The 26,182-nt window shown below is 40.2% G+C and overlaps 2 protein-coding genes across 7 annotated transcripts; both read right to left on the reverse strand.

The window, feature by feature from the left end:
* LOC131676965 (glutamyl aminopeptidase) lies at positions 1-23,806 on the reverse strand. Of its 6 annotated transcripts, XM_058956421.1 has the most exons (8): positions 23,626-23,806; positions 18,291-18,568; positions 18,024-18,227; positions 17,795-17,958; positions 1,668-2,789; positions 908-1,331; positions 768-844; positions 1-708 (listed from the first exon to the last, which is right to left on the reverse strand). In XM_058956421.1, the coding sequence occupies exons 1-8, from the start codon at positions 23,651-23,653 to the stop codon at positions 54-56; spliced, it is 2,952 nt and encodes a 983-aa protein (XP_058812404.1). In that variant the 5' UTR covers positions 23,654-23,806; the 3' UTR covers positions 1-53. The 6 variants fall into 6 exon arrangements, with proteins under 6 accessions (XP_058812404.1, XP_058812403.1, XP_058812399.1 ...); XM_058956420.1 differs by lacking the exons at positions 17,795-17,958; positions 18,024-18,227; positions 18,291-18,568; positions 23,626-23,806 and adding exons at positions 3,370-4,457; positions 10,270-10,377; XM_058956416.1 differs by lacking the exons at positions 17,795-17,958; positions 18,024-18,227; positions 18,291-18,568; positions 23,626-23,806 and adding exons at positions 3,370-4,457; positions 10,244-10,312.
* A 402-nt stretch (positions 23,807-24,208) lies between these two features.
* LOC131693666 (protein Wnt-8b) lies at positions 24,209-25,636 on the reverse strand. Its single transcript, XM_058981703.1, has 3 exons — positions 24,835-25,636; positions 24,637-24,779; positions 24,209-24,274 (listed from the first exon to the last, which is right to left on the reverse strand). The coding sequence occupies exons 1-3, from the start codon at positions 25,280-25,282 to the stop codon at positions 24,209-24,211; spliced, it is 657 nt and encodes a 218-aa protein (XP_058837686.1). The 5' UTR covers positions 25,283-25,636.
* Between the last annotated feature and the right edge of the window lie 546 nt (positions 25,637-26,182).

Below are 26,182 nucleotides of genomic sequence, written 5' to 3' on the forward strand. Positions count from 1 at the left end.
TGAAATTTAAACCTATCACATTTTATTATCCTTTGTAAATACAAACACAAGCCTCATCGTTGCGATGACGCCAATTCCTTCTTCAACCAATCGGCCACAATCTGTTGGTTCCGCTCGAGCCACTTTATGTTGTTGGCAACATTCTCCAGTGCCTGCACTCGGGCATTCGCACCGGCTCCCGCGTCCGGGTTGCGTCTGAAAAAGTCCTCCAGCTCCATCAGTCTCACCTTGGACGAGAATCGGCCGGTAATGGACGGAATCATGCGACCGAGATTCCTCTCGCTCAGAGTGAACCGATCCACCAATTTGTCCCAGTTCTGTCGAACGTGATCCCAGGCCACCGGTTCGCCGATCTTATTGGCGGCAACATTTTGAATGCAGCTAAGATGATCCTGCTCCCGAACCAGCGTTGAATCCCAGACCTCCTCGAGGAAATCCGCCAGTACCCTAGCGTCGGGAAATGCAGCCAGAGCACTCATCAATTTGGTTTTCTCGTTGGCGTCCGTTTCTTCGCGGAAGCGTTGCTTAACCTTTTGCCAGTCTTCGAAGGAAGCTTTTTGAACGCCGTAATAGTAAACTACGGATCGGACGTCCGGATGGATAACAGCGTTAGTATTCAGCCAGGCATTGAACTGTTTTGACGCTTCGGTGAGACACTCTTCGTGACCGAAGGAACACGCCAGATCCAGAATGGTAGTTCGAAGGCGACTAAAAGTGTAGATTTAATTATGTTATCATTTTTACATAGAAGGAATGAAATAGTATACTTTTTCATGAGATTATCTTCAACAACTTCCCACCCGACAGTGGTGTATGCTTTTTGAACCAGGTTACGAACATATTTCTGAAAAATAGAAAATGAACTGGAAGTTTTCATCTTAAAAATTATATTTGAAGAGTTACTTACAATAATATCATCGTACGAACCGAAATCGTAAATCAAATTTCTAACATTTTTCATCTTACTCGAAACGGCCGCCCACGGTACGTACTCCAACTCTTCGGTCAGGAACTTGGTCAAGTCAAGCGCTTCATCGTACTGCAGCTGGGAAGCATCAGCCAGTGCAAATGCATCGTTCAGCAGTCCAGTTCGATCTCCAATGCTGAAAGCGTTCACATCGGCTACCAGTGCGTCGCTGAACTGTTTCCAGCTGTTGCTCGGATAGTTCACCCGATAGTAGCCGACCTGGTTGTGATTCAGCTTAACCCACGGATTAGTCCCCGCCGGAATGTCAATGTACACCGTTTCGACCGTATTGGGAAACCACTTGCGGTGTACCAGTGTTGGGTCTTGGGAAGTGGTATAGGTAAGCGGGATGTACCATTTATAGCTGGAAAATGGAATCGGTTACGCTGGTAAAGGTCGTTTAACAGTGGTCGGAACCAACTCAGTCAAACCTTTCGACGGCTTATAGATATTTATCGTGCAAATTTAAAATTGAAATATTTCGATTTCGAGACATGAAAATTCGGTAAGTTTGAAATTCAGTAGAACTTCAGCTACATTCCGCCAGGTGGTGCTACAATGCAGTTGAGTATTAGATAAAATCTTTGACCTCGAAACTCGATTCAAAATATTTCTTTCCAGATTCGAACAAGAACCATCTGACGGCCGAAAATGAATCAGACAAAGCTGATACAACATACCATAAATACCGCAAACCTACCCAAACTCAGAATCCTCCGTTTCATTCGCGTTTGGATCTGCCAGGAAACGCGACTGAGTCAGATGTAACTGATTGCCAACTCGTTCCACAGTGACAACAGGGAATCCTTTCTGTTTGGTGAAAGTATCCATCACCGACGTAACCGTAACCGGTGGATCTTGATACAGTGCATCCAGTTCTTCCATCAAATCGCCGGAAACGCCATTACCATATTTCAGCTTGTTTAGATACGCTGTCACGCCTTGCTTGAAAATTGGCTCGGAAACAAAGTCCTCCAGCATGCGAATTATTGAGGCCCCCTTAGAATAGGTGATCGTATCGAAAATTTCCGTTATTTGATTTGGAGTTTCCACCTTCACAACAATCGGATGTGATCCGAGGGTGGCATCCAGCGTTAGAACGCCGTGCAAATTGTCAATCGCAAACTGTTCCATAATACCCCAATCGGGATAGGCACTGTGTACGCCCTTATATTCAATGTAACTGGCAAATCCTTCGTTTAGCCACAGCTCGTTCCACCACTTCATCGTCACCAGGTTTCCGAACCACATATGTGCCAACTCGTGGGCAATGACCTCCGCCACTCGCTGCTTATTCGCCGTGGAACTCGTGTCCTTATTGTACAGAATGCTGGTTTCCCGATAGGTCACCAGCCCCCAGGTTTCCATGGCACCGGATACAAAGTCCGGAATGGCAGCCATATCCAGCTTCGGCAGCGGGTACTCGATGTTGAAGTACTCGATGTAGTGTTTAATTACAGCAGTTGCGGTGCTGAGAGCAAATTGTACATTTCCAATCTGTGTCGGAGTTGCGTAGACTCGCAGATCAAATGGATTCCCAATGGAGGGAACAATGTTCTGGGCATTGAACTGGAAGTCACTCACGATGAACACCACCAGATACGTGCTCATCGGAACGCTTGGGTTGAAGATAGTGGTGCTGAGTCCCGCGGCAGGTACATTGGCGAGAGTTTGTTCGACATCCATGTTGGATAACGCGGCGTAGTTGTTGGTACTCGGATGCACCAAGCTGATGGCGTAGGTCGCTTTGAGCTGCGGTTCATCGAAGCAGGGGAACGCTTGGCGGGCGAAGGTTGGCTCGAATTTGGAAGTGGCGATTTTTCTGTAGGATAGAAAAAAGTTAAATTTGGTGAGAAAACAATTAAACTTAATGTATGAGTCGAATAAAATTTCCAGTTTGTGGAGAGTATTGGAATTGATAATAGCATTCTCGTCAATGCACCTGAAACGACGTATGTTAGACGGCCACTTGCGCCAGCAGGGTGCTACGTACACCAGTACTTTTTCGGCTGAAAGTTGTGTGCCCAAGGATGTGAAACCTCCTTGTACGCTTTTATAATTTTCGAAGATGTTGAAGGATATTGCAAATCTTTTCTAAAATCCATTATCATAAATCATAAAATAGCGCCTACGATTCTACTAGTTTGACGGTAAATCATGCTTAAACATTATTTTCCTTATTGCGGCCATGTTTCACGATGGCAAAAATTTGTAAACGAAACGAATTTGAAGTACAACGTTTAAAATGTTAATAAACAGCGTCGGAATAACAATCCTAAAAAAAACTCAGCTTGACAAACTAGTCTGAACCCTGAAATTAACCACATTTTTAGTTGCAATTTTTATGAATCGTTTTTCCGTGCAATCATTACTTATTCAAAAAATCACCCTCCAATCCTCACCTGGTAACATTGCTGCTCTTATCCCGATAGCTGCTGCTGTAGAAGCCAACGATCCTATTGGCCAAACTTCCACTGAACTTCATACTGAGCCGGTACTCGCCCGCTTCAACCCTATCCGTTTCGATCACCCAGTACTGGTGTGGTTCGTAGGCGTATGCCTGCCGCACCGTCACCGAATGGGACGATCGATCCGGAAGTACCTTGCTCAACAGTGTATCCCCAATCGTCAGCTGATTACTGTGCAGCACAATGTAGTCCGTCGGTTCGCTGACGCTGATATCGATCCCGACCTGGCCGGAAAACGTTTCCTTTTCTAGATTCGGGTGCAGCAGCAGATCATAGTGGCGAGGTTTTACATGTCGCGGCAACCGAAAGCTTAACTTTTCAATCACTTTTGAGCCCATCTTCAGTACGTTGTTCATTCCACCGGACGCTCCGTAGTAAACTGAATTGGGCAGTAAAATGGCAGTTCGATTGTTATCCCCGGTCGTTCTATCAGACGAACTCTTATCTTCGTCAAACAATGCAGGACGATTAAAATGATCGATACTTTTGCCTGATTTCGCACTCGTCACTGTTGTTGCTGTCCTGCCACCGGCCGCTGTCAGCTGGTTGAGATATGCCGAAAACAGAGGTGGCGAGTTTTGTGCCGACAGATTTTTACCGACCATCACCAGTGCCGTTAGTAGGCAGAGGCACAGCACGAAGAGAAACAGGCAGGTTGCGATCAGCGAGAGAATGAGTATGGAGCGTCGTTTACTCTCGCTGGCCGCTTCCAGCGAGGCAGTGGAGGACATCATCGAGTTTCGCGACTGCTGGGAGTTGGTGGAGATGTGCGATAGTGGCCGGATTGTGGGTGCACCACAGGTTTGAAGTTTAACTGTCATTTTGGTATCGTGCGCGCGGGATCTGTTTTCACGATTATCACTTTTAGTGTAAGAGAGGGAGTTTTTGCAAGTCTCTCACATCTGGCAGGAACTCATTTCTATGAGGCGTGAGAGCAAGCGCGCAATTTTCTCGTCGCACAATTCAAATTCACTGAATAGAACCGATTTCGTTGGTTTTGATTCGGTAGTCTTTCCCTGATGCTTCGTCCAATGATTTGATTAGTTCGCCAGTAAGAGTGCGATGTTGGATCGCTGCACAGAATTAGCAAGAGAGTGAAATAATATGCGGCACAAGGGCAACAGGTTGATTTAGGTTTGAGTTGTAGTTACGACTATCGCTGGGCACTACGTTGTTGATGGAAAATTAACATTTAATGCGTTTTGCCGCTCGTTTCATGTGAACGAAATTAATTGGCAATTTAAAAATATAATCGTTAATAGCCAAAAAACCGTTAGTTTTGGTAAGATGAGCCGATGGATGTATACATATATGTGATGCTTCATTGTTGATTTTTCGCGCGTTTTGATATTAATACTAGTTATGGGCCTTATTCTCATAGTCACGTTACCTAGTGACTAGAAGGAAATTTTCTTCTAATCCCTAGGTGATGTAACTGTGAGACTAGGGCCTCAATTTTATAGAATCGTAAATGGGACAAACCAGCTATTGCAAAGAATTTGGAGTGAGCTAAATTGGCTATCATCGAGACAACAGGAGGCGAACCTGACGTAGTTGGTAAATCGATTGTCTTGTACGCAGTTCAGCTGGGCAGAGCCGTAGCGTGGGATTTTGGTGCCTTTGGTATTTTTTAGCGCCCCCTTGGTATTTTTTTGGTCTTCCTCTTTAACTGACCTTTCGCAAAATAATTCAAGGAGGTATTGGAAATTTTATCATATTTCCTAACTAATTTACAAAAAATATGTTTTTGAAAACACGAAAGTAAAATATAATGAGGTTTTTTTGCATATGGCAAAACACGCTTCCATTTCCATCCGGCTCTTTGAAATCAAGAATTAGGGCTCGTATGACCATCGCAAACCAAAATTCAAAAAGGGTCTTAAAGCATATTTATCTTTTACCCATCTTTTCTCAAAAATCATAAACCAAATGGAAATTTTGGATGGAATGTCTTCTGCAAAATTTATAAAAATACTCCCCTCTACAACTTTGTCGAAGGCAGCAAAGCGCTATCTCTTCTGGTTCAAAAGATAAATTTTCTATAGACTACCATGATCATTTTTTAAAATTAATACTGCCAAAAGATTGCGCTTTTTACTCACACAAACATTGTAGAAAATTTAAAAATCGTTAATATGGACAGTTTTGATTCGAATGAATTAAGCTCAAAACGCTGTTTTAAGCCACTGTGCGCTGTCAGTTGAGATGTTTTGACAGCAGTTGAAGTTAGAACCTAACTAAGTTTCTCCTCCATCAACAACGACATTAACATTTGGACACTTTATTTATTCTGTAGCCGCGCGTTTAGTGGTCGGATAGGGAATATTTCAACAGCGAATTGTTTGAAAAAATATACGTATTTCAGTGGAGAAATGTGTCGTTTTGACACGCGCACTATTGAAAAAGTTGTAGTAGATGGAAGACGAGAAAAGAAATTTTATCACACGCCAAAAATCCGAACTGGTCGAAAAGTTGAACATCGCCGTTTCTTTAAATTCCCGGAAAACGTGTATTTTTCTGGTCGCAGCACGAGATGATGGCCCCAGTAAATCCAAGTTTATTTTCGCCAGTAAATTCGCCCGGAAACTGATGATCTGACAAAGAATTAGTAGCTGTGGACTTAAAACCGAGTTTGTCAGAACCAACAACACGATGGAGTCGAAGTTGTATAAGCAGGAGTGTCTAGAGGAATGTATACATTCTTTCAGCAGGGAACACAAAGGTTCAGATGGCGCCATGACTAGGTTCTGTTGCTGACTTTGATCGTATCTCATTCATCGTCAAGTTTCTCTTTGTATTGGCACTGCTCATTTTAATTACTTTCCGAAAATAACAATGGAGTTCCTCAAGGCAGTACACTCGCACCACTGCCATTTTCGCTGTTTGTTAACGAAGTTGCCTATATTTTAAGTCGTGTTAGCAGACTCTTAAAGTATATATCGTCATTCGTAATCAGTCTGACTTCTTAAAATTGCGCTTTATGGATACTGTCGACAACTTTTGTTTCACTGAAAACGCCATCGAATATGACTACAATATTACTGGAAACCGTATGCAACTACACGACTACATTAGAGACGGTTTAATTTTTTCGACTATTACTAAGAATTCTAGCCTTAATTTCTGGGGATTTGACTGGCAGAGCTCTGTCAGAATTCCGGCAGGAATGCAACAACATTTCTGGTGCCTTCGCTTAGTTATCAACATTCAATGTTTCTCACTCCAGGTTGTTTTCCGAACTTTTAAAGGCAGTGTTAGAAGTTTTCTATTTCAAAAAGCTTTATACCATTCCTTTTCGCCATTTCGTAGGTTTCAATGCACATGCACGCAGCTATTCGACCGGTGAGCGAGCATTTTATTGTGTTGTTAGCGCCACCCCATAGAATGTAATGAACGGTGGCTCACGTAAAAGAAGCATAATCCGACTGAGAGTATTCCGTCGACGTTATTGTCTCCCATGTCGCGATTGGCACCATAACAATAAAGCCAATAAGAACAGCGAGTGCTCAATAGTTTACTTTCGAATGATGTGTTTTCAATCCTATTATATGCCACAGTTGCAAAATGTAAATATAGGAACCCGGGGCTGTAAAGACCGTGAGAGTAATTCAGACCCCCTCGATTTCTCAGAAAATCGTAAGACTTTCTGATTGTCGTACATAGTCGTGGAACCGCTTTTCTAAAACAATAGTTTTTAAAGCTGAATCTAATTCTTTGTTTTTTATAGAAAGGAGATAAAACGTGTTTAATTTTTTTGACATCCTCAAAACAAAAATCATTATAATGGTAAAGCAACAAATAAAATTATAAAAATAACAGGTAAGTATCTTGGAAAGCTTGAGGCTCCTCTTTAAGCAATGATTTTTTGATAGAAAGATGAACGGCCACTTTGTTTTCATTAAACAGACTACTGCTAGTGATGTGTGCCGGGACCGTCTGTTGTAGATCAGTGCTTCGCGTTTTCCGTTTAAATGTTCAAACCAACTTGACAAAGATAATATTGTTAGTGTTTTTTACCCCTGAAGATGAAGGCATAGACCTTCGAAACGTAGGTGATAGACGCAATCAAATATTATTGTAAGAAACACCGTGACCAAACGCCATCTCTCGTTACTGCAATGATTTTTGTTTGGGTGAAAACTCAGATATTTTCGAGAAGCTCATCACTTTTGTGTGAAATGAGGGAAAGGGTCTATTACTACAAAATGAAGGAAAAACTAAAAGAATTTGATTCGTATTAGACCAAGGGGAAAATAACGTGATAATATGACAGAGAGTTAGTATTAGGTAATCTTTGCGTGACATAATTTTTGAATGTTCTACCATACCACTTTTAAATTCATTGTTTACGGTCCATTTTACATTGTCGACAACACTTCCGACAGCCGGCTGTCCGGAGTTCAAGTTGTTTTCGATGAAACAATCTCAATAAACGATTAGCCAGAGTTTAAACGCCTAGAAGATTTACGTATCCTACAGTCAATAAACTATTCAAACATGCACGAAAATATAGTCTCAGTCGCATCGCTTGCTTGAAGTGAATCCTGCCTAACCACCCACCCACTACCCAATCCGTGGTACTTGTGGGAGTGTCACTGAGTCGGGGCCTTCCGTTAAGTAAGTACCACATCAACACTTCCTTTCTCATTCCAAGTTACGGTAAAGATGGTCGTGGCCCGCAATGGTGGCTCTCAGGCAAAACTCTCGCTTGGACTGGATCAATTGTTATTCCCAAACAATGCTCCTCAAGTAGTCTGGCTGGAAATGAGAGTCATCCGTCTGCAATCTACGAAGTATACCGTGCTTACGCAACGCATCGCAAATGAGCGAACGGGTCTATTCGGACCCCCTATTCCATCAACCACCGTTAAGCGACTTCGGCTGCGCACACGATTGAACATACCACAGCAAAGAAAATACATGATGCGCCTATCGACAGCTGTGACCACCTAGATTAATATTTTTAACACAAATGATTTATTTTTTGCTTCTTTAGGAGTTTCTTCAATAAAATATTCATAGGTAAAAGTAATTCCATTGTAAAACAAAAAAAATGACGGTCTGAATTACCCCTACATTGTAAAAGGATGGAAAATCGTAGTTTTACAAATCCTCGCCTAGCCCTGTCATGGAGTGGCACAAATGAATTTTTATTGCTCCAACATGTAGCTGAGGTTTCAATCTAACCTTTGACTGATAAATTCTTTCACATCTATCCACCTAAAAGGGCGATTTGCTTAGATAGGTCCAAATATCTCCGGGTTCCCCAATAAAACACGAACTTGAATAAACAAAACATTGGGCCTTATTCTCATAGTCACGTCACTTAGTGACCAGAAGGAAATTTTCTTCTAGTCACTAGGTGACGTGACTGTAAGAATAGGGCCCATCATGTTACAACTTGCATGTCTTTTGCATTGTTGAAGCTAGCCTGTACATCGCCAAAAAAATCCAGCCGTAGCAATCACTCGAAAATGACAATTGAGCAATTAGCTAAACTCGTCCAAAAAAGCCGCAGGAACTGCTGCGCAACGTGACGCCAAACAGCAATCGCAATTACACCGCGCTAGATGGCTGTGGTTATCATCATTAAAGTCTCATCACAAACGAGGAGCACCCGCTAACACAGTCAAGTTCGCCATAGGACTTGCTTCAAACAAACGTCTTTGGCTGGCGAGGTAGCGTGACATGAATCAAAAAAAAAATATCAAAGCGAATGCTACTCTACATCAGCAATACGCTACGACCCAATGCCTATTTGCATATCTACGTGCGAATGTTACACATTTACTCCAGACGGTCGCCCTTGACTGGTACGATTTGGAATTATGACAGGCTTCCAAGTTGGCCTGATTTGGGCGATTTCCATCCGGTATGGTATTGACACGAATATCCGCAGTACTTGTTCCATTCAGTCACCACAATTATTTGTTGGGTAGAGGATCAATTTGATTTTTAAACCAAAAATAAGTGTAAACTAAATTAGGGAATGAGTTTAAATACTAGAATAACTTTACTTCCACCCTACACTGAATCAAATAATTTTACACTTTACCCAACAAATCATTTCCTAATGGCTCTGAAGTTGGCAGTCGTACGAAAGCGAATGGTTTTCAAGGTACTGTCGCAACCGCACTTGGTTCGAATTGAACGCTGTTGCTTGCAGTTGGGTATTGTTCGCGTGATCCGTAGAAATTGGCCGTAAAACATTTGGGGTATGACTCGGTCGGAATTCCAAATAAGTGATATTTGAGAACATGAGTGTGTGAAATGATTTCCTGATTATTTGGATTTATAGAGAGCGGCTTCTTCCTAACCGTTTAGCCGTCGCTGCATTTAGAGCAGTTTAAAAGTGCGTAAATATCAATAAAACGAATCCATTTTTTGCCAAACGCAACCCACTTCCGAAATCAACCGTTAAAATGTGCGACCAACAGAGCCCTAATTCTGCCAAAAAAAACCGGTTCAGAGCCACATCTCTACCATCCAACTGATCGGCACCCAAACAACCCGAAATTCAGCTCAACTTCTCGTTGACCAGCTTCTTATCAGTTTGCTGTTCTCTCGATCATCAAGTTGCGGTTTGCGGCTTTCCTGCCACATTATAGCACCGAAAATTTATTCCCTTTTGCACATTGTTTTCGTTCCGATAGTTTGGCGTCCAAAACCAGCCATTTCGGGTCAGTGCCCCAAATTCACACTTTGCACTTCTTGCTAATTCTGTGCGCCGATCTTTCATCAAACAAAATATGTAGGTATACACAAACAAAATTGCGAATAGCAGGCACGTTCTGTGCGCAATTCCGACTCTGATATACACGTGTAATCACACACCACCAGCCACAGAATACGATACAATCGCGCCCGACTTCAACTCGATACTGATCGATGATCGCGCCGTGCTTGCTTTGATCGGTGGCGCGCGCAGCGAATGATGCAGAAGGGTTTACGAAGGGAACAGAAGAGAAACAGTTTATTACAGTAAGAAGTTAGCAGCTGCTGGTGGTGAGTGGTGACAAAGTTTGTGAGTGACTGTGTTGAGATGCTCAAAAGGTAATGCGTTGGCAAGACGATCGTTTTGCGGTATTTTCGGTTTCAATTGCCGGACAAGCTTTACGATTCGTACTTACTCTGAAGATTCTTCGATTTTGGCAGTCGAATGTACATGATAAGATGTTAAAGCAAGGTATCCCGGTAAAATTCAGCAGGAAATCAACTGGAATTCTGGCTGGTTCCAGTCCCCATGCCGGCTCTAGTGGCTTCAATTTTAGGAGCCGGAATACTAACTGGGACCAGCCAGAATTCCGGTTCATTTCCGGTTGAGCTTATTTGTGACTAGCACAAATTTTGAACGCAGTTTTGAAGGAATTGGAGAGAAAAAACGATCATCCCTTGCCCGCCGAATGGCACTCAAAGAATTACTCGCCTTCCAATTTTGTTACATCGTGTTGATGCACGCAATCGTCGCTCGTGTACTGGCTTGTAAAAAACTAATTTTAATTTTTGAAGTTTGAAGAAAAAAACCTTCTAGTAATGGTCATGAAAGAAACCAAAGCGGTAATGGTTGTCTGTCTCATGACCGGCCCGGCATGGCTCATCATGTTATCAATGGAACTCGTGTTTGTGGTTAGTGATCATGCCGCAAACTATCTTGCCTAGGAGTATTACAGTAACATAAGTACAATTTAATTTACAGGCTGTTGCGAAGGTAGCAAGCTAGTTCAGATTCAGTGTGTAAAATTAATAGAATAAACTGTACGGCGAGGACTTTGACGAATAGGATAATTTAATATCTTCTATCTGGAGCGCCTATTTTTATTTCCTAAGTTTACTCTGCTCAGGGATGCCAAGTGCTTTTTTTTAAATCTGTTATTTTTTTTGGAAAAGTGAAATTGTCTAGATGGCTTATTTTTTTGAGAAAGCTTCATTGCCATCTATGAACTGTATATGTAGCATTTTATTAATGAAATATGTCTTGGCTTATTGAAAATTCGGCTATTGCGCTGCCGATGTTAAATGTTTAATTTAATGTCATAGAACATATGAACTAAATTTGAAGCTCTGTGCTTTCAGCATCTTGGATTGCGGGAACTTCCAGCTCATTGACTTTCAGTGAAGAAACTTAGGTATGTTGTAGGTTAACAATCAACAAAGCACTTTATTTAGCAATTTTTTAAAGAATCTGGATACATATGGACAAATTTTCTGAAATCTGGACCGAACAAAAATGAATTTGTATGTTTGGATGAAGCTTAAAAATCTGGATGAATCCAGATAAATCTGGAAGGTTGGCATCATTGAATACTGTTGGAGAATTCTGTGCGGCGGATCCCATTGTTGGAATCAACTTCCTGTTCAACTACATCATCTACTAAAGTTGCAGCGGGAGTATGAAGTGGGTTGCGTGTAATACTTAAGTATGAAAGTTTCACTAGCAATTGTGCAATCGTTACGAAAATGTAGTCGGAAGAACATCAGCGGCGTAAACAAATTTTGCAGACGTACCTTGGAATTCTAGATCTTTCTCACCATGTCATTAGCAAGACGCTGGGAATGGTCCAATTAGGGCCTTGCTTCTATCGATTACCTTTGGTTCAATTTGGGCTCGCCAATAAGTAACTCACGGTTCCTGGAAATATCAACCCAAACATGACGTTTCATTGACATCATAAACACGGGCACTTATTTTTCTATCGATGAATGAAAACAACAACGCAAAGAGGTATCTATGCTCGCAGCTAAGGAAACTAAAGCCGCTTTGCTAAAAATAAACAAAACTTTTACAATAACAATAATTATAAGATAATTATTATCCCGATTTTTATTTATTATTTCTCCTGGCTATGAAAGATCAGATTGAGAGAACTGATGACCCAGACAGTCTTGATGATCATCTCACAGAACAGGCCGACCTTGAAATTCGATACTGTGAAGCCAGAGGTATTTTGCTGTCAGTTCAAATACCGGATCCAAACCAGATGGCGCTACCTCCATCCAGCAGTTTTCATTTAAGACTGACAAAGATAAACTTTCCTAAATTCAACAATGATTTTTCTCGATGGTTGTCATTACGTGGTACATTTAGCTCAATGGTCCACTGTAATGCCGATACTTCTCAAGTGGTCAGGCTACAGTATCACATTCAGTCTCTCATAGGTGAAGCAGGAAAACTTTTTGAGAGTGTAGACATCGAAGCTGACAATTATGCGTCTGTGTGGGATGCACATGCTGCTCTTATGAACCCTTCATGATCTGCCACCGATGAAGAAAGAATCTGCCCAAGAGTTGCACGAGCTCGCCGATGAGTTTCAGCATCATGTAAGAGCTCTCGCTAAGCTGGACGAACCAATCGATCTAGCAATGCTCCGTGCATGGGGCGAAAGGAGGAAAGGAATGAATATTAAAATCCACTGCATAGGATCTGTTGCAACGTTCGCCGTCGGTTCAAGCAAAGATGGCCGGTACAAACCCACCTTCGAAGAATTCTTATCTGCAAATGGCAGCGAATGCAGGTGCTTCCGAAGGCAAGTCATCCATCTTGCCTGTAAAGCTCACATGCCGCAACTGTCACGATCGCCATCATATGTCGCTACAAGATTCCAATTTGTCATGTAAAAGCTTTGTTACTCCAACAGTGATGTTCGCTTCTCCAGCCCAGCAACCGAATATAACCACGTTGTCACATGTGAGAAATCCAGAACCATCCACTTTCCAAGTGAGTCAACCGGTCCAGCCCAATTCCAGTACAGTTTTGTTGGAAACGGTAGCACTTCTCGTCGTCGACGTTCACGTCGACGTTCACGGGAAGCCAGAGTCTTATTGGACTTCCCCTCGATGTCAAACTTCATGTCGAAGAAACTTGCCAATGTTTCTTTCGAAACATTGTTTATATTTCTTTGCATGTATGTAGGCCTGCTTTGATGATTTTCGTTTCCTCAGAACACTCTTAAAAGCAACTTCAAACTGGGGCGCCATCAAGCGGTGAGTGTGGTCTGTCCCTTCAGACAGTCACTCATTCTAAAATTGTAAAATGAGCAACAAATTTTTAAAACTCTTCGTACAATTTACGTCTTTTTATTTGTATTCGGTCAAATCGTCGGTAATGTCATTTCAAAACACAAATGGTACAACGAACCTTTGACCGTCAATAGAGAGAGAAGAACGGCCAAAATGAATCTCCGTATAGTGTGAAGCAAAACCAGTTGGTACAGACGTGGTGAAAAAACTGCATTTAAGCAAGACTTTTGTGAAAGATGATTAAAAACGCGAAGAACAAGACACTTATAATGTCCAAAAAGGCGCCGAATTGCGATGAACGGTAGAGTATAATTTGGGAATCAGCTGTGCGGAAGCTCTACGCTCAACTGTTGTTGAAATCGAATTGTCTCGGCATGGAAGCCAAAATTTAGTAGCTTCTTAAGCTCCTTTTTTACTATTCGTCATTAGTTCGACATCCCTGAGGAAGTTGAAAAGTAAATGTTTAAGTTTGACAAAAAATACATGATTTCGCAGACAATTCGCTCGTGTAGAAAGCGAATTACTCCGTTCGTGACAACCGGAACGATCAACGGGCAGGAGTACTTCAAAGAGTGCGTCCAAAAGCGTCTACTCTCAATTTTGAGTTCAATTTCGTGTCAAAGAATCTTAATCTCCCGATCGCACTGGAATTGCAGTCAATTGAGAAATACTGGCATGATATAAAGCAGGCACTCCGGAAGCACCCTAAAGAAGTAAAAATGGAAGCAGAAGAGAGAGTTACCACACAAAAACAAGTTGACCCAAATATTGTACAATCTTATGAGCAGTGTCAAGAGCAAGGAACGCGGGTGGCTATGGAATTGAATAAAACGAACTTGAAAAAAGTCAAATAATGTGTATTGTTTTACTTCCAGAAAGTTTTAAAACGATCGGTTGAATGGGTGAATCAATCTGCACACAAAGAATCGGCAGCGAAGTCTATCCATACAGAAGGTTATGTTCCGCAACAAAACTTAGTAGCAAGACTATGCTTTGCGTAGTTCCTGAGTCCACCGGTAAATCGTCAATAAATATAAGTAGGCTGTATGTATGAAATAATGGCTGACAGCTCTATTAGTTCGCAAGCGGCGAAAGCAGTGAAGCTAATACTGTCGAGGGCCCATATACAAGATCCTGGCGCACCTGGAGAAAGGTGAGAGCATCGAGTGCAAGCCGGGTTCCGGCTGCCGGATGGTTTGAATTGACCGGAAGGTGCAAGTGTGGATGATCGAAAAGTATTTTTCCAATATGGATATCGTCATAAGGAAGCTGATATGGAGGTCGGCCGTGTTGGAAACGCAAGCGGCTACCCAAAAACAGCGACTAAAGTTGCTCGTCAAGTCTTCCCTGCAAAGTGCTATGTAGTTGTGATCATGGACGACGAGACGTATCTAACGCTCGACGGCAATGACTGGCAGAAGACCAGCTATTTAACGTGGTGAGTAGCGATATAAAGTGCATCTCCCACACGAAATGCCAATGGAAGGTCCTCATGTCGCTAACAATCAGTGAGAAGGGGATGTCAAAGCTAGCCTTCTTTTCTTTGAAATTTGCGGTCAACAGCAAGGTGTACAGAAGGAAGTTCTTAACGGAAGTTGCGATCTTCATTAGGAAATACCACCTGAAGGACGAATCCGTATTCAAGTCGGATCTGGCTTCGGCACATTACTCGAAGCGGTTGCTGGAAGAGATGGAACTTTTGAAGATCCCAGACGTCTCCAAGAACGCTAACTTCCCTAGAACCCGTTGACGAAAATCATTGATAATGAGGCGGGATAGAGTAGTTGGTAATCCCATTACCTTGTACGCAGCTCACCTGGGTTCGATTCCCAACATCGCGTATAGTGTTAGAAATTTTTCTAAACCGAATAAGAAGCGAATTATTCTAAGGTTAAAATTTCTGTAATCGAAATAACGAAAATCGTTGGTCATAAGGTTAAAATCGAATAATTCGAATGCTTCGATAAACCGAATTGTGTTGGCGAAGTGATTTTTCTGAGGCATATACGTTCAATTAAATAAGATCGAGGAACTGTCAATATAACCAACAAGTAATAACATGGAGTGTGCGACCAAGGTCCTCTGTTCGAACATTTCAATATTTAGTAGCCAGCAATGGTGGGTAGTTAACGGAGAGCAAACTTTATGTTTTTTTTGTACGTCCTCGATCTTGTCAGTCCGCTAGAGGTACCAGTGAAGCAAGCCAGCGCTTTATTTTATATTCAGTGCACAAACAGTATTGCATCGTTGCCCCCGGCTGCGCAGTGAAATGAGTCACCCAAAGAAAACTCCTGAATTGTGAGTCTAACCTATTGTAAAAATTTAAAAGATCCATTGGCTCAGTTGGGATAACGCATTAAGCCGTGTCAAATAAACCTTTAGAAAAAATAAAATATATGATGTACGCGTATGAGTCCGAAATGCTTGTGTTGGTCACGAATTGGGTCATTAAATAAAAAATAAAATTCTTCTTTTATTACATAAACCAAGAGATGTCATCTTTCTAAACATCCCACAGTTATGGTGTGTAGCCTAGAACAAAGTTTCAATAGCCTACCGATCGCCAGTATCTAGTTTAACCCGCTTAGCCGCCTCATGGTTAACTGGGATAGCATTCACCCCTTCAAATTTCAGAATGGTTTTTAATTGTTTTTCCATGAAAATGCAAACAACTTCTCGTTTGACACTATCGGTCTTCCTTGACAGTGGATTTAGCCACATGGGCTAGTATTTTTGGCAGTTATTCCAGCAAAAGGATAGTATCAAGTTCAATGGAAGGTGTTGTCGTAATTAGGTAATTAGTCATCCTACAGGGAGAAGACGTAGACGCCATATTGAGCCAGCGAATCTGTAAAATTTTACATTATTTTGTTTTTATTTTACGTACAAAAAAGTGAAAAAAAATCGGCTATGTATCTTTGACGTAAGCTGTATCCGAAAAACCAAAACAGTATGAATTAATGACGCAAATTTGACTAACATATATTTATAGTACCTGGCGACCCCAAGCAGTTGTTAGTTATAATCCAACTTAATCGTGCTACTTTAGTCGACTGTACAAACAAACCTCATTCAAAGTTCCGACGTATATGGATGGATTATCAAATGGCGGAAACAACCTAAAAACGATCAAATCGAAAATGAATCGCTCAAAGTGCTGATTATGTGCTTTAATATCCGTGGTTGTTACCGCACCGCAAGCATCAATTATAAATATCAAACCGCCCGATTTATTTTTAAACCTTGGCGATCACAGGTGACTAGGTGAGATCACAGTTTCTGAAAAATGTAGGTTTGCGGAATATATAATTTTGCGATATGTTTCGCACCCCCTACCGATTCCACCGCTCTTTGCGTATCGAGCGAGCAACATTGATTACGCTTCGGATTCGACTTCCGAAGTTGTATAGGAGCTCTGTCGGGTACCGTGACGCCAGCATCAGATAATCGAGGTACATATGTAGCTCCTATTCATAATAACCACCCCGTCACTACCAGGAAGGGGACCGCGTGCCGGTCAACTCGATTGGCATCTTCTCCAGTCCACCAGTTTGCGCCCAATGAATGAAAGCGAACGCTAAATTACAACTTCGCGGTGCAATTTGTAGCGTAATCATACCTGGCCCGATACACCAAGCAAGGCCGGAAAAGTGTTAGGATAGGTTCGTTCCTGTCGTAAGATAAATCAACTTTTATCTATTTTTAGAGGATATCTGCACGGACATAGCTTTCGGTGCTTAACATAGTTTCTTCGCCTACTGCGTCACTAACCTATTACCTCACTTCAAAAAAGTTTCGAGCGGAGCAAGCGAGCTATTTCCACAACAAACAACTTCTCCGCAAACCCGTTCGCATCGATCGGTTGCGATGGAAACAGCTGATTTGGCTCCAGCAAGAAGCAGTGCACTTGACTTGCTGTCCCGTAGCCGGTCGCCGTTTACCTTTCGCCACGTGGCTGTGTTTGTGTTGTTATATTTATATTTCCATTTATGTTCACACACCGTTCCATGTCGTGATACAACGGCTTTAGTGGCTATTAGCGTGCGACTTAACTGAAGCTGGTGGTCGATTGTATTGCGGAACAGTTACCGTAGGGTCATAATGACACGGTTTGGAAAGATAGATAGACAGAATGAAGTAAAGACCTCTCCTCTGCTGTAAATTTAATGCATTGAAAATATTCCGTCCACCCACTCATTGAATGCATACTAGAAGTATATACCAGCAAAACAGTAGAATAAAAGAGACGGAAGCAGAAAATATACTAACTCTGCATATTCTTGTTTCTCGGTGTGTTCGAAAAATTCGTTTTCCCAAATATCCTATCGTCCCTGCTACTTACATTTTGTCTCCATTAGCTCCTATGTACGAACTGCTATACAATCCAACCAATTGTCCTTCCATCTTGCCACTGAACAGGATCGTAACCTGCGTGACATAACCCGGTTTGAAGCGGTTCATTGTTTTTACCCGCAAGAAATGCCTATCAGCATCAAGCGAATGACCCTAAACGATTCAAAAATTGCTTGATCAAAGCTTGGATAACATTCTCTAGGAACCTTCATACTTACACCATAACCCATAGATTCATTTAAACATTTGAACTCTACTTCAACGATCGTTAACAGATGGCTGTGCAATACAATTTCGCTTGTTTCTTTCAACGTTTCGACGTCAATCGTAACCTTCCCGGTGAATGTTCCTTCCTCAAGCTGTGGATTCAGCCAAAGATCGTAGTGCAGCGGAACGTTGTCCTCCGGCAGACGGTAACTAATCTACGGGATGGTAAATTTATATTAACAAATTCGCACCCAATCGGAAATGGTTCTCGGACTCACCGGTGGAGCGACCGTCGTAGTTGACAATGTAGTCGGTACCGGCGTCGTTGTTGTCTCCATGGAAGGAGTTGTTGTCGGCGGTACTTCCTCTGTGGTGGTGCTTTGTTCGTTGGCCGGAGTTGTTGTTGTCGCTTCCGTGGTGCGGTCCAATTCCTCCCGAAGGTATTTGTTTTCCTCCTGCAGGTCGGCTTTCTGAACCGCTAAAACCGTGGTTGCGATAAAGAAGGCAACCAAGGTCACGCCGAGCAGCGTGACAAGCTTGTTGTTCATCACGGCAGCTGAAATCAAACGGATTGGATTAGATAGCGGGTGTCATTTCGAGCAGGGTTGAATGTTATCAATCTCAGTCGGAAACAAAAAGATTGTCGATTGGCGCATCAATTTGGAATCGATGATGGATGATTGGCGTTTAATTTTTGTGGACGGACGGAGAGATAATTAGCTATGTCATCAGACATTTCTGATCAGCTGGTCTGGTGTATTCGCGACTACATATTTTTAAAAATCATGCTCTTTTGGGACTTAACTTGAGATAAAATGCATGCTGAAAATGCAGTTTTGATTTTTTTTGTGCGCAAAATGTATTAGAAGCAGTGTTGAGAAACCAGCGAGAAGTGCATTAAGCCCTATTAAGCCGATTCATTCACGGGCGTGTACGTTCTTCATCGTTCACACCCGGATGAAACAATACATCGGGTGGAAATGCTCGTGATAAACCCAAGCTTTCATCTAGTATGTAGCGCAATTCCAGGAAACTTTTCTTGCTAATGCTCGTGTGTTGGTTAAACTCGCCAGCCAAATACATTGAACAGGATAGACGGATGTGAATGCACGAAGAGAGACTATTAAGAATGTTTTCACTATTTTGCATGAGCAAGAAAAGCTTTTTACAAGTCAAACGATGTCTTTGAATTAAAAATATCTGTTTAAAATTAAAAAAAAACGGATCGTAGTAGCCATGCGCTTCCAAAGCAACTTTTTTCCCCTCTCATCAATTTTACTAAAAATGGAAAATTTTGAGTTGTTAATCCAATTAAGAGTTGTGAGGGAGTGAGATTTGTTGAAGAAAATATTATGTTCCGAAAATTGTGCCTCGTCGTGCTGTCACTAGCCGGAAGAAGAGTTGAAAAGCAGAAATGGAATGATTTGGGAGTTTGTGTTCCGGATCTGGTTCTTCACATCATTGCCAACAGTACCCATTTTGTGCAGTGGTTTGAATGCCCACGGACGGTGCTCGGCGAAAACAGCTCGAGTTCTTGGTTTGTTTGAGATGAAGTAGCAGAAGTTTTTTTTGAGAACGTGGAGCGGCTAAGATGCTGGAGCGATTCGGATTGTCTGGGCTTTCGACCACTTTGGCCGCCTAAATACTCCCGAAGAACGTGCTATACTCCTAAGGTAATATACCATCTATTTCTCTGCGAAATCTTTATCGGTCTTCACAAACTTGATTTCAAATGAAAGATATGACACTCTCATTAGGTGCTATTGAATCTTATTAAGATTTGCTTTTTAGTTCCGGATTTATAGGTTTATTAGCACCATCCCACAGGAATTTCCTAAATTACCGGTCTAGATCACTGATGGCCAATCAAACATTCTTTGAATATATTGTCCTCTATCGACAATTCCGGAAGTCCCGGCTCCCGGGCATATTCCACTATTAAAGTCACATCAGTTGTTCGGTGATGACTGAACCGATTTTCTCAAACCAAGTCTCAAATGGAAGGTATACTATGCAGTTGGATGTTGCCTCGGTCCCCCTCCCATACCCTTAAACCTCACACTTTCATTACAACCCTCACCACAGCCATCTTGGACCACCCTCATAAGCGCATTCCCTTCATCCACTCCGCATACCGAAATAAGAAAAAGGATCTCTGGTGCATGCTCCGCTCCCCTTCCAAATCCATTCCCCCTGCATTTCACAGGAAGATAACATTGTATTCATGCTGCTTCTAATTACATTATACTTTTTTGTTTAAAGTTTGTCTACCTCGATTTTCCCGGTAATTTGCTGAATAAAATAGACATTTCCAAAATTATATTGAACATTACTAGCTACTGAATCATAGTTTAGATATGTGAGGAGAGCACAATCGCACCACTAGGTGGATTAAAACAGGTTTTCAAATTAATAGCTAACTTGTCGCGGAAGAGGTTAAAGCATTCTTACTAAGTTTTTGATTTAAAACTAAAATTTTCATCGTGATTCCTCTAATTGCGTTACACTTCATATTTTCATGTTTTTTCATGTTTTCATGTATTTATGGTTTCATGTAGAAATCATGTTTTCATGTTTCAACATGGTTCGTGTTTTCATGTTCAAGCATGATTCATGTTCTCATGTTGAAATATGATTCATGTTCTCATTTTGAAACACGATTCATGTTTTCATGTTAAAACATGATTCATATTTCATGTTCGAACATGATTCATGCTTTCATGTTGAAACATAATTCATGTTTTATGTTTTATGTTTTATGTTTTATGTTTTATGTTTTATGTTTTATGTTTTATGTTTTATGTTTTATGTTTTATGTTTTATGTTTTATGTTTTATGTTTTATGTTTTATGTTTTATGTTTTATGTTTTATGTTTTATGTTTTATGTTTTATGTTTTATGTTTTATGTTTTATGTTTTATGTTTTATGTTTTATGTTTTATGTTTTATGTTTTATGTTTTATGTTTTATGTTTTATGTTTTATGTTTTATGTTTTATGTTTTATGTTTTATGTTTTATGTTTTATGTTTTATGTTTTATGTTTTATGTTTTATGTTTTATGTTTTATGTTTTATGTTTTATGTTTTATGTTTTATGTTTTATGTTTTATGTTTTATGTTTTATGTTTTATGTTTTATGTTTTATGTTTTATGTTTTATGTTTTATGTTTTATGTTTTATGTTTTATGTTTTATGTTTTATGTTTTATGTTTTATGTTTTATGTTTTATGTTTTATGTTTTATGTTTTATGTTTTATGTTTTATGTTTTATGTTTTATGTTTTATGTTTTATGTTTTATGTTTTATGTTTTATGTTTTATGTTTTATGTTTTATGTTTTATGTTTTATGTTTTATGTTTTATGTTTTATGTTTTATGTTTTATGTTTTATGTTTTATGTTTTATGTTTTATGTTTCATGTTTTATGTTTTATGTTTTATGTTTTATGTTTTATGTTTTATGTTTTATGTTTTATGTTTTATGTTTTATGTTTTATGTTTTATGTTTTATGTTTTATGTTTTATGTTTTATGTTTTATGTTTTATGTTTTATGTTTTATGTTTTATGTTTTATGTTTTATGTTTTATGTTTTATGTTTTATGTTTTATGTTTTATGTTTTATGTTTTATGTTTTATGTTTTATGTTTTATGTTTTATGTTTTATGTTTTATGTTTTATGTTTTATGTTTTATGTTTTATGTTTTATGTTTTATGTTTTATGTTTTATGTTTTATGTTTTATGTTTTATGTTTTATGTTTTATGTTTTATGTTTTATGTTTTATGTTTTATGTTTTATGTTTTATGTTTTATGTTTTATGTTTTATGTTTTATGTTTTATGTTTTATGTTTTATGTTTTATGTTTTATGTTTTATGTTTTATGTTTTATGTTTTATGTTTTATGTTTTATGTTTTATGTTTTATGTTTTATGTTTTATGTTTTATGTTTTATGTTTTATGTTTTATGTTTTATGTTTTATGTTTTATGTTTTATGTTTTATGTTTTATGTTTTATGTTTTATGTTTTATGTTTTATGTTTTATGTTTTATGTTTTATGTTTTATGTTTTATGTTTTATGTTTTATGTTTTATGTTTTATGTTTTATGTTTTATGTTTTATGTTTTATGTTTTATGTTTTATGTTTTATGTTTTATGTTTTATGTTTTATGTTTTATGTTTTATGTTTTATGTTTTATGTTTTATGCTTTATGTTTTATGTTTCATTTCGGCTATTTAGCCAGGACAAGACGTAAATATCATCACAAGATGTTGGGACCAAAGGAATGACTAACGGTCGGTACGGTTGTCCACGTTTTCCATATTCAAGGTTCAAAATGATTCGGTGAATATTTTTTTATTAAATGAATAATTTAATTGTGGTATAATTTTGAATCATCTGCTACCTAATTTCGCTGCACAGCTGACCTGGCCTCTTAAATGATTGTGTCACACCATATGTGCCACAAACATTAATATTGCTAAACAAAATAGTCGCCGAATGTCTGCCATGTTCAAGCATCCCTACGTGTACTGGCTGTTTATGTCTAAACACGAAAAATATCAGTTTAATTTTTTTTAAAGGTCTTAGAAATATAACATTTAAAAAATGTTTACGAGATGATAAAAGATCTCGATGTTTCATGCATTTCTAAGATATTTGCGTAAAAAATTGCCTTTCCAGACTCAAGTCTCGGTTTAACCCAAAATTTTTCTAAGTCTCATATTAAAAAACAATTTTTTTTAGATAGCACTAGATCTCGACGCTTTATGGAATTCATGGAATTTTGCATCGAAAATACGACTTCGATTCCTGACGTTTCAAAAATGGCGTTCTTTCACTGATGAAGATGGTTCCCTTAATCAGGTCCGATTGAGCTCAAATGTTGCATAGAGACATTTTTCGACGTGCTAAAGCTTTTTTTGTTTTATTTTAGAGTGTTAAACGCATTCAAACTGGAATAATTGTACGCTCCAAAAAAAAATAATCGTTACTTTCGAACTCGTACATAACCTCATCTTGGAGTGCAAACTAGTTGAGCGACCGAAAATAAAAGTCGCATGGATAGAACATGCTTCGAAAACCCCGTTTCAAACATATTAGAATATAAAAATCGGAAATAAACCTCAACCGTAAAAATCGGACAGAAATTCTTCAGCATAAGAATCGCTTAAAAAGTTCTCACCCGTAATACTCGGCAAAGATGAACCTCCAGTATAAAAATCGTTTAGAAATAAATAAATCGCTCGTAGGAGCATCCGTAGATCTTGATGTTCAAGATTTAAAGTCGGCTAACAAAAACTACTGTGTAAGAATCGAATATATTTTTTTCCGGGTTTTTTACTGAAGGTTTTTGTTATCCGACTCTTACCAAAGAATGTCCCAGTCCGATTTATATGCTTGAAGTTATTATCCGGTTTTTCTATTATCATATATTTAAAATGGGTTTTATGAAGCGTGTTCTGTCCTTCCGACTTTTATTTTCGGTCACTCAATTATGAACTTTGAAACACAATTTTATTTCGTAGATTCTCAAAGTGACGCATCATCTCGCAAAGTCAGACCTGCGGGAAAGGGCGCCGCATTTTCCGCATTCGCACGTGTTTCAGTACGTACCGAAAATCTTGTCCAGTACCGCCACCATGCTGACGATGTTATCGCTCCTGTCGCTACCACTTATAACTGCTGCTCACTAATTCTCAACTATTTAGTATGAAGCCACAATCCGCTAAGCTACTTCAAAAATTCAAGTGTTCCCTTCGCTTCCCGACGTTCGACTACTCCGATTTCAAAATTATTGCACACCTGAAGCTCGACCAATTTAAACGGTCCAATATCAGGATGAGATTAGTTCAAAAAGTATGTAGAAGTGCCTCTCCACCGGTAAGTACTACATATTCGACTATTCAAGCAAATACGACCGCTTATCGGGCCTATCGATTGAAAAGTACCTAATCTGCCCGAAGCGGCCATATCGTCTGAGTTGTCTTTATCAGTCTAGTTCGGACTGTCGAAGGAAGTCGAGATGATAAAGACGCGAAGACGTGATGGTTTCTACTTTCAGGGCGTTCGAAAAATAGTTGGTTATCTTGTTTTATATAGACACCCGACTGCGCCGAGATAATTGAAATAAATCCTATGATTACATTTGAAAGGTGAATTCTGATACCAACCTGTACGATAGACGATATCGTTATACTCAGCATTGCCTATCTGTAGGCGTATTTATGTTTGCTTTGAGCTCCCGTTTCATGTAGAAGGCTCTCTGTAACAAAATACGAACCAGTTATGTCATCTCCAGTAATCCCCCCAGTGAAAGAAATTAGTCTTAACGAAAAAGATGTTTGGGTTGATTGGTTTTATAGTAGGCATATAAATGTTTTGAGATTCATTCCATGTTCACACCTTATCGGCGTAGTCATACCTTAACAGCCTAGTATGAGTAATTTTAGACATTTCAACATTTTATTGAAACTTCCAATCGTCTGACTGTAACGCTAACAATGTTCTACCCTACTGGCACCGATGCTCCTCCACACTCTCAACACAGTTATCGCAAGTCACGTGACAGCACCAGTTAAATCGACAGTTACATTTCCGATCCCCAATCTTGCTATGCTTGCGAACCTTCAATCCACAATAGCGACAAAGATTCCGGCAGGATTTACGTTCGTCAATGCTAACACCCACTCCCCTAGCCATCGAACACTGACGATTGACCATTCCTGGCCACCCTGGAATCACATTACGCTGGCAATAATCCGGTGATGCTGCAATGACGTTAAATTATTATTTGAACATATGATTTTCTAAAGAACCACTCACGTTGAACATATGCTAACTGATCGGCTCGAATGTTCCGACTGTTTAGCTTCCCGGAGTTATCAACAAACAGCCTCACGGCATCCCGGTACATTCGCTTCACTCCGGCTGCAATTTCCGCAAAAGTTTTCATCGTGCTCCAGCAGGTTCGCATAGCACAGGAGCCGGACACCCCGTGACACCGACAGTGCTTCCTGACGGTATTCTGAACCGCAATCCAACCAGCTCGACGATTGTGTACACTGGCGTACCCTTTGGCATCGAGTCGGAAACTAACATCGTCCCTTTCCAAGTCCAACTCACGCTCATCACTACACTGGGCAGTATCGTTGGTTCCCCGTGAACAGTTTCTCGCGTAACCATAGATCAGAGCGGCGGTACTTAACGCTCGCACAAATGCCGTTTCACGATCCAACCGGGCATCGGGGTAACGTTTCGAAACAAACTGCATAGTCGGACAGTTCCAGCGATCCCACCGGAACTGCAGCCGGCAGCTGGTCAACGCGAGCTCAATGCTGTCCGATAATAGGTCGGCTGGTGTAAGCTGAAAATAACGCCTTCGGTTAGACAATCTTATAACAATTACACATAATTCGAGTGGTTTCGAACAGTTAGACCGCTACCACCACCTAAGAACGGTTGGTTTCAAAATCGTTCAATGAAGAATCGTTCAACAGACGTCCATTATTGGACCCGTGTTGAACGTTTTTGATACTTTTTTCTTGGACTTTTCTACGGGCAGCTACCACACTTAAATGCCCTACTCACCATATCGGAACAACTAACTGAGGATATTACCAAAACCAACATGAACAGAATCGTGTCCATTTTCGACCATCAAAATACATGTGAACGCGACCACGAACCAACCCAAACTGAATCCCGCCAGCGCAAATGCGTATTCCAGTGAAAAGTTCTATTATCCTATAGAGGCAAATGGACTACAAACCATTCCAATTAACATAGAATGAATGTCGTGGTCTGGTGGTACAATAATTGTGCAACCCACCCACCACAGCGTTCTTCACTCAACCGTTGCGACGCGTGAGTTCCTTTTATAGTACGCTGTTTAGAGCCCGGTGAGGAGCGGAGAACGGCGACCGCTTTTTTCCGGCTGAAAAGAGATGTCCTTTTGTTTTTTGCAAATGGATCCGAGTTTCTATTCAAAACGACACACTCTCCTGCTTCGTGCCAATTAACTACACCACAAGCTGGGCGGATTTTGTTTCTAATGAGGGCGGGATTTAATTAAAGAGATAAGAGATTAGGCTTTGAAAGAATAATACCGAATGGAGATCTAAGCATGCCATGGGGGAAATGTTTGGAACATGTGTAAAATGCAGCTGAGCGA

This window comes from Topomyia yanbarensis, chromosome 1 (assembly GCF_030247195.1).
Source record: "Topomyia yanbarensis strain Yona2022 chromosome 1, ASM3024719v1, whole genome shotgun sequence".
NCBI lineage: Eukaryota > Metazoa > Arthropoda > Insecta > Diptera > Culicidae > Topomyia > Topomyia yanbarensis.

Coding starts and splice junctions, on each gene's coding strand:
- LOC131676965 (XM_058956420.1), bottom strand. CDS start 4,256: ATGACAGTTAAACTTCAAACCTGTGGTGCACCCACAATCCGGCCACTA. Junction 1,332..1,667: donor ACGGAGGATTCTGAGTTTGG/GTAGGTTTGCGG, acceptor TCCATTTTCCAG/CTATAAATGGTACATCCCGC. Junction 845..907: donor GTTCGTACGATGATATTATT/GTAAGTAACTCT, acceptor TCTATTTTTCAG/AAATATGTTCGTAACCTGGT.
- LOC131693666 (XM_058981703.1), bottom strand. CDS start 25,282: ATGCAGTTTGTTTCGAAACGTTACCCCGATGCCCGGTTGGATCGTGAA. Junction 24,780..24,834: donor TCAGTTAGCATATGTTCAAC/GTGAGTGGTTCT, acceptor ACGTCATTGCAG/CATCACCGGATTATTGCCAG. Junction 24,275..24,636: donor GTCGCTATTGTGGATTGAAG/GTTCGCAAGCAT, acceptor ATTTTGTTACAG/AGAGCCTTCTACATGAAACG.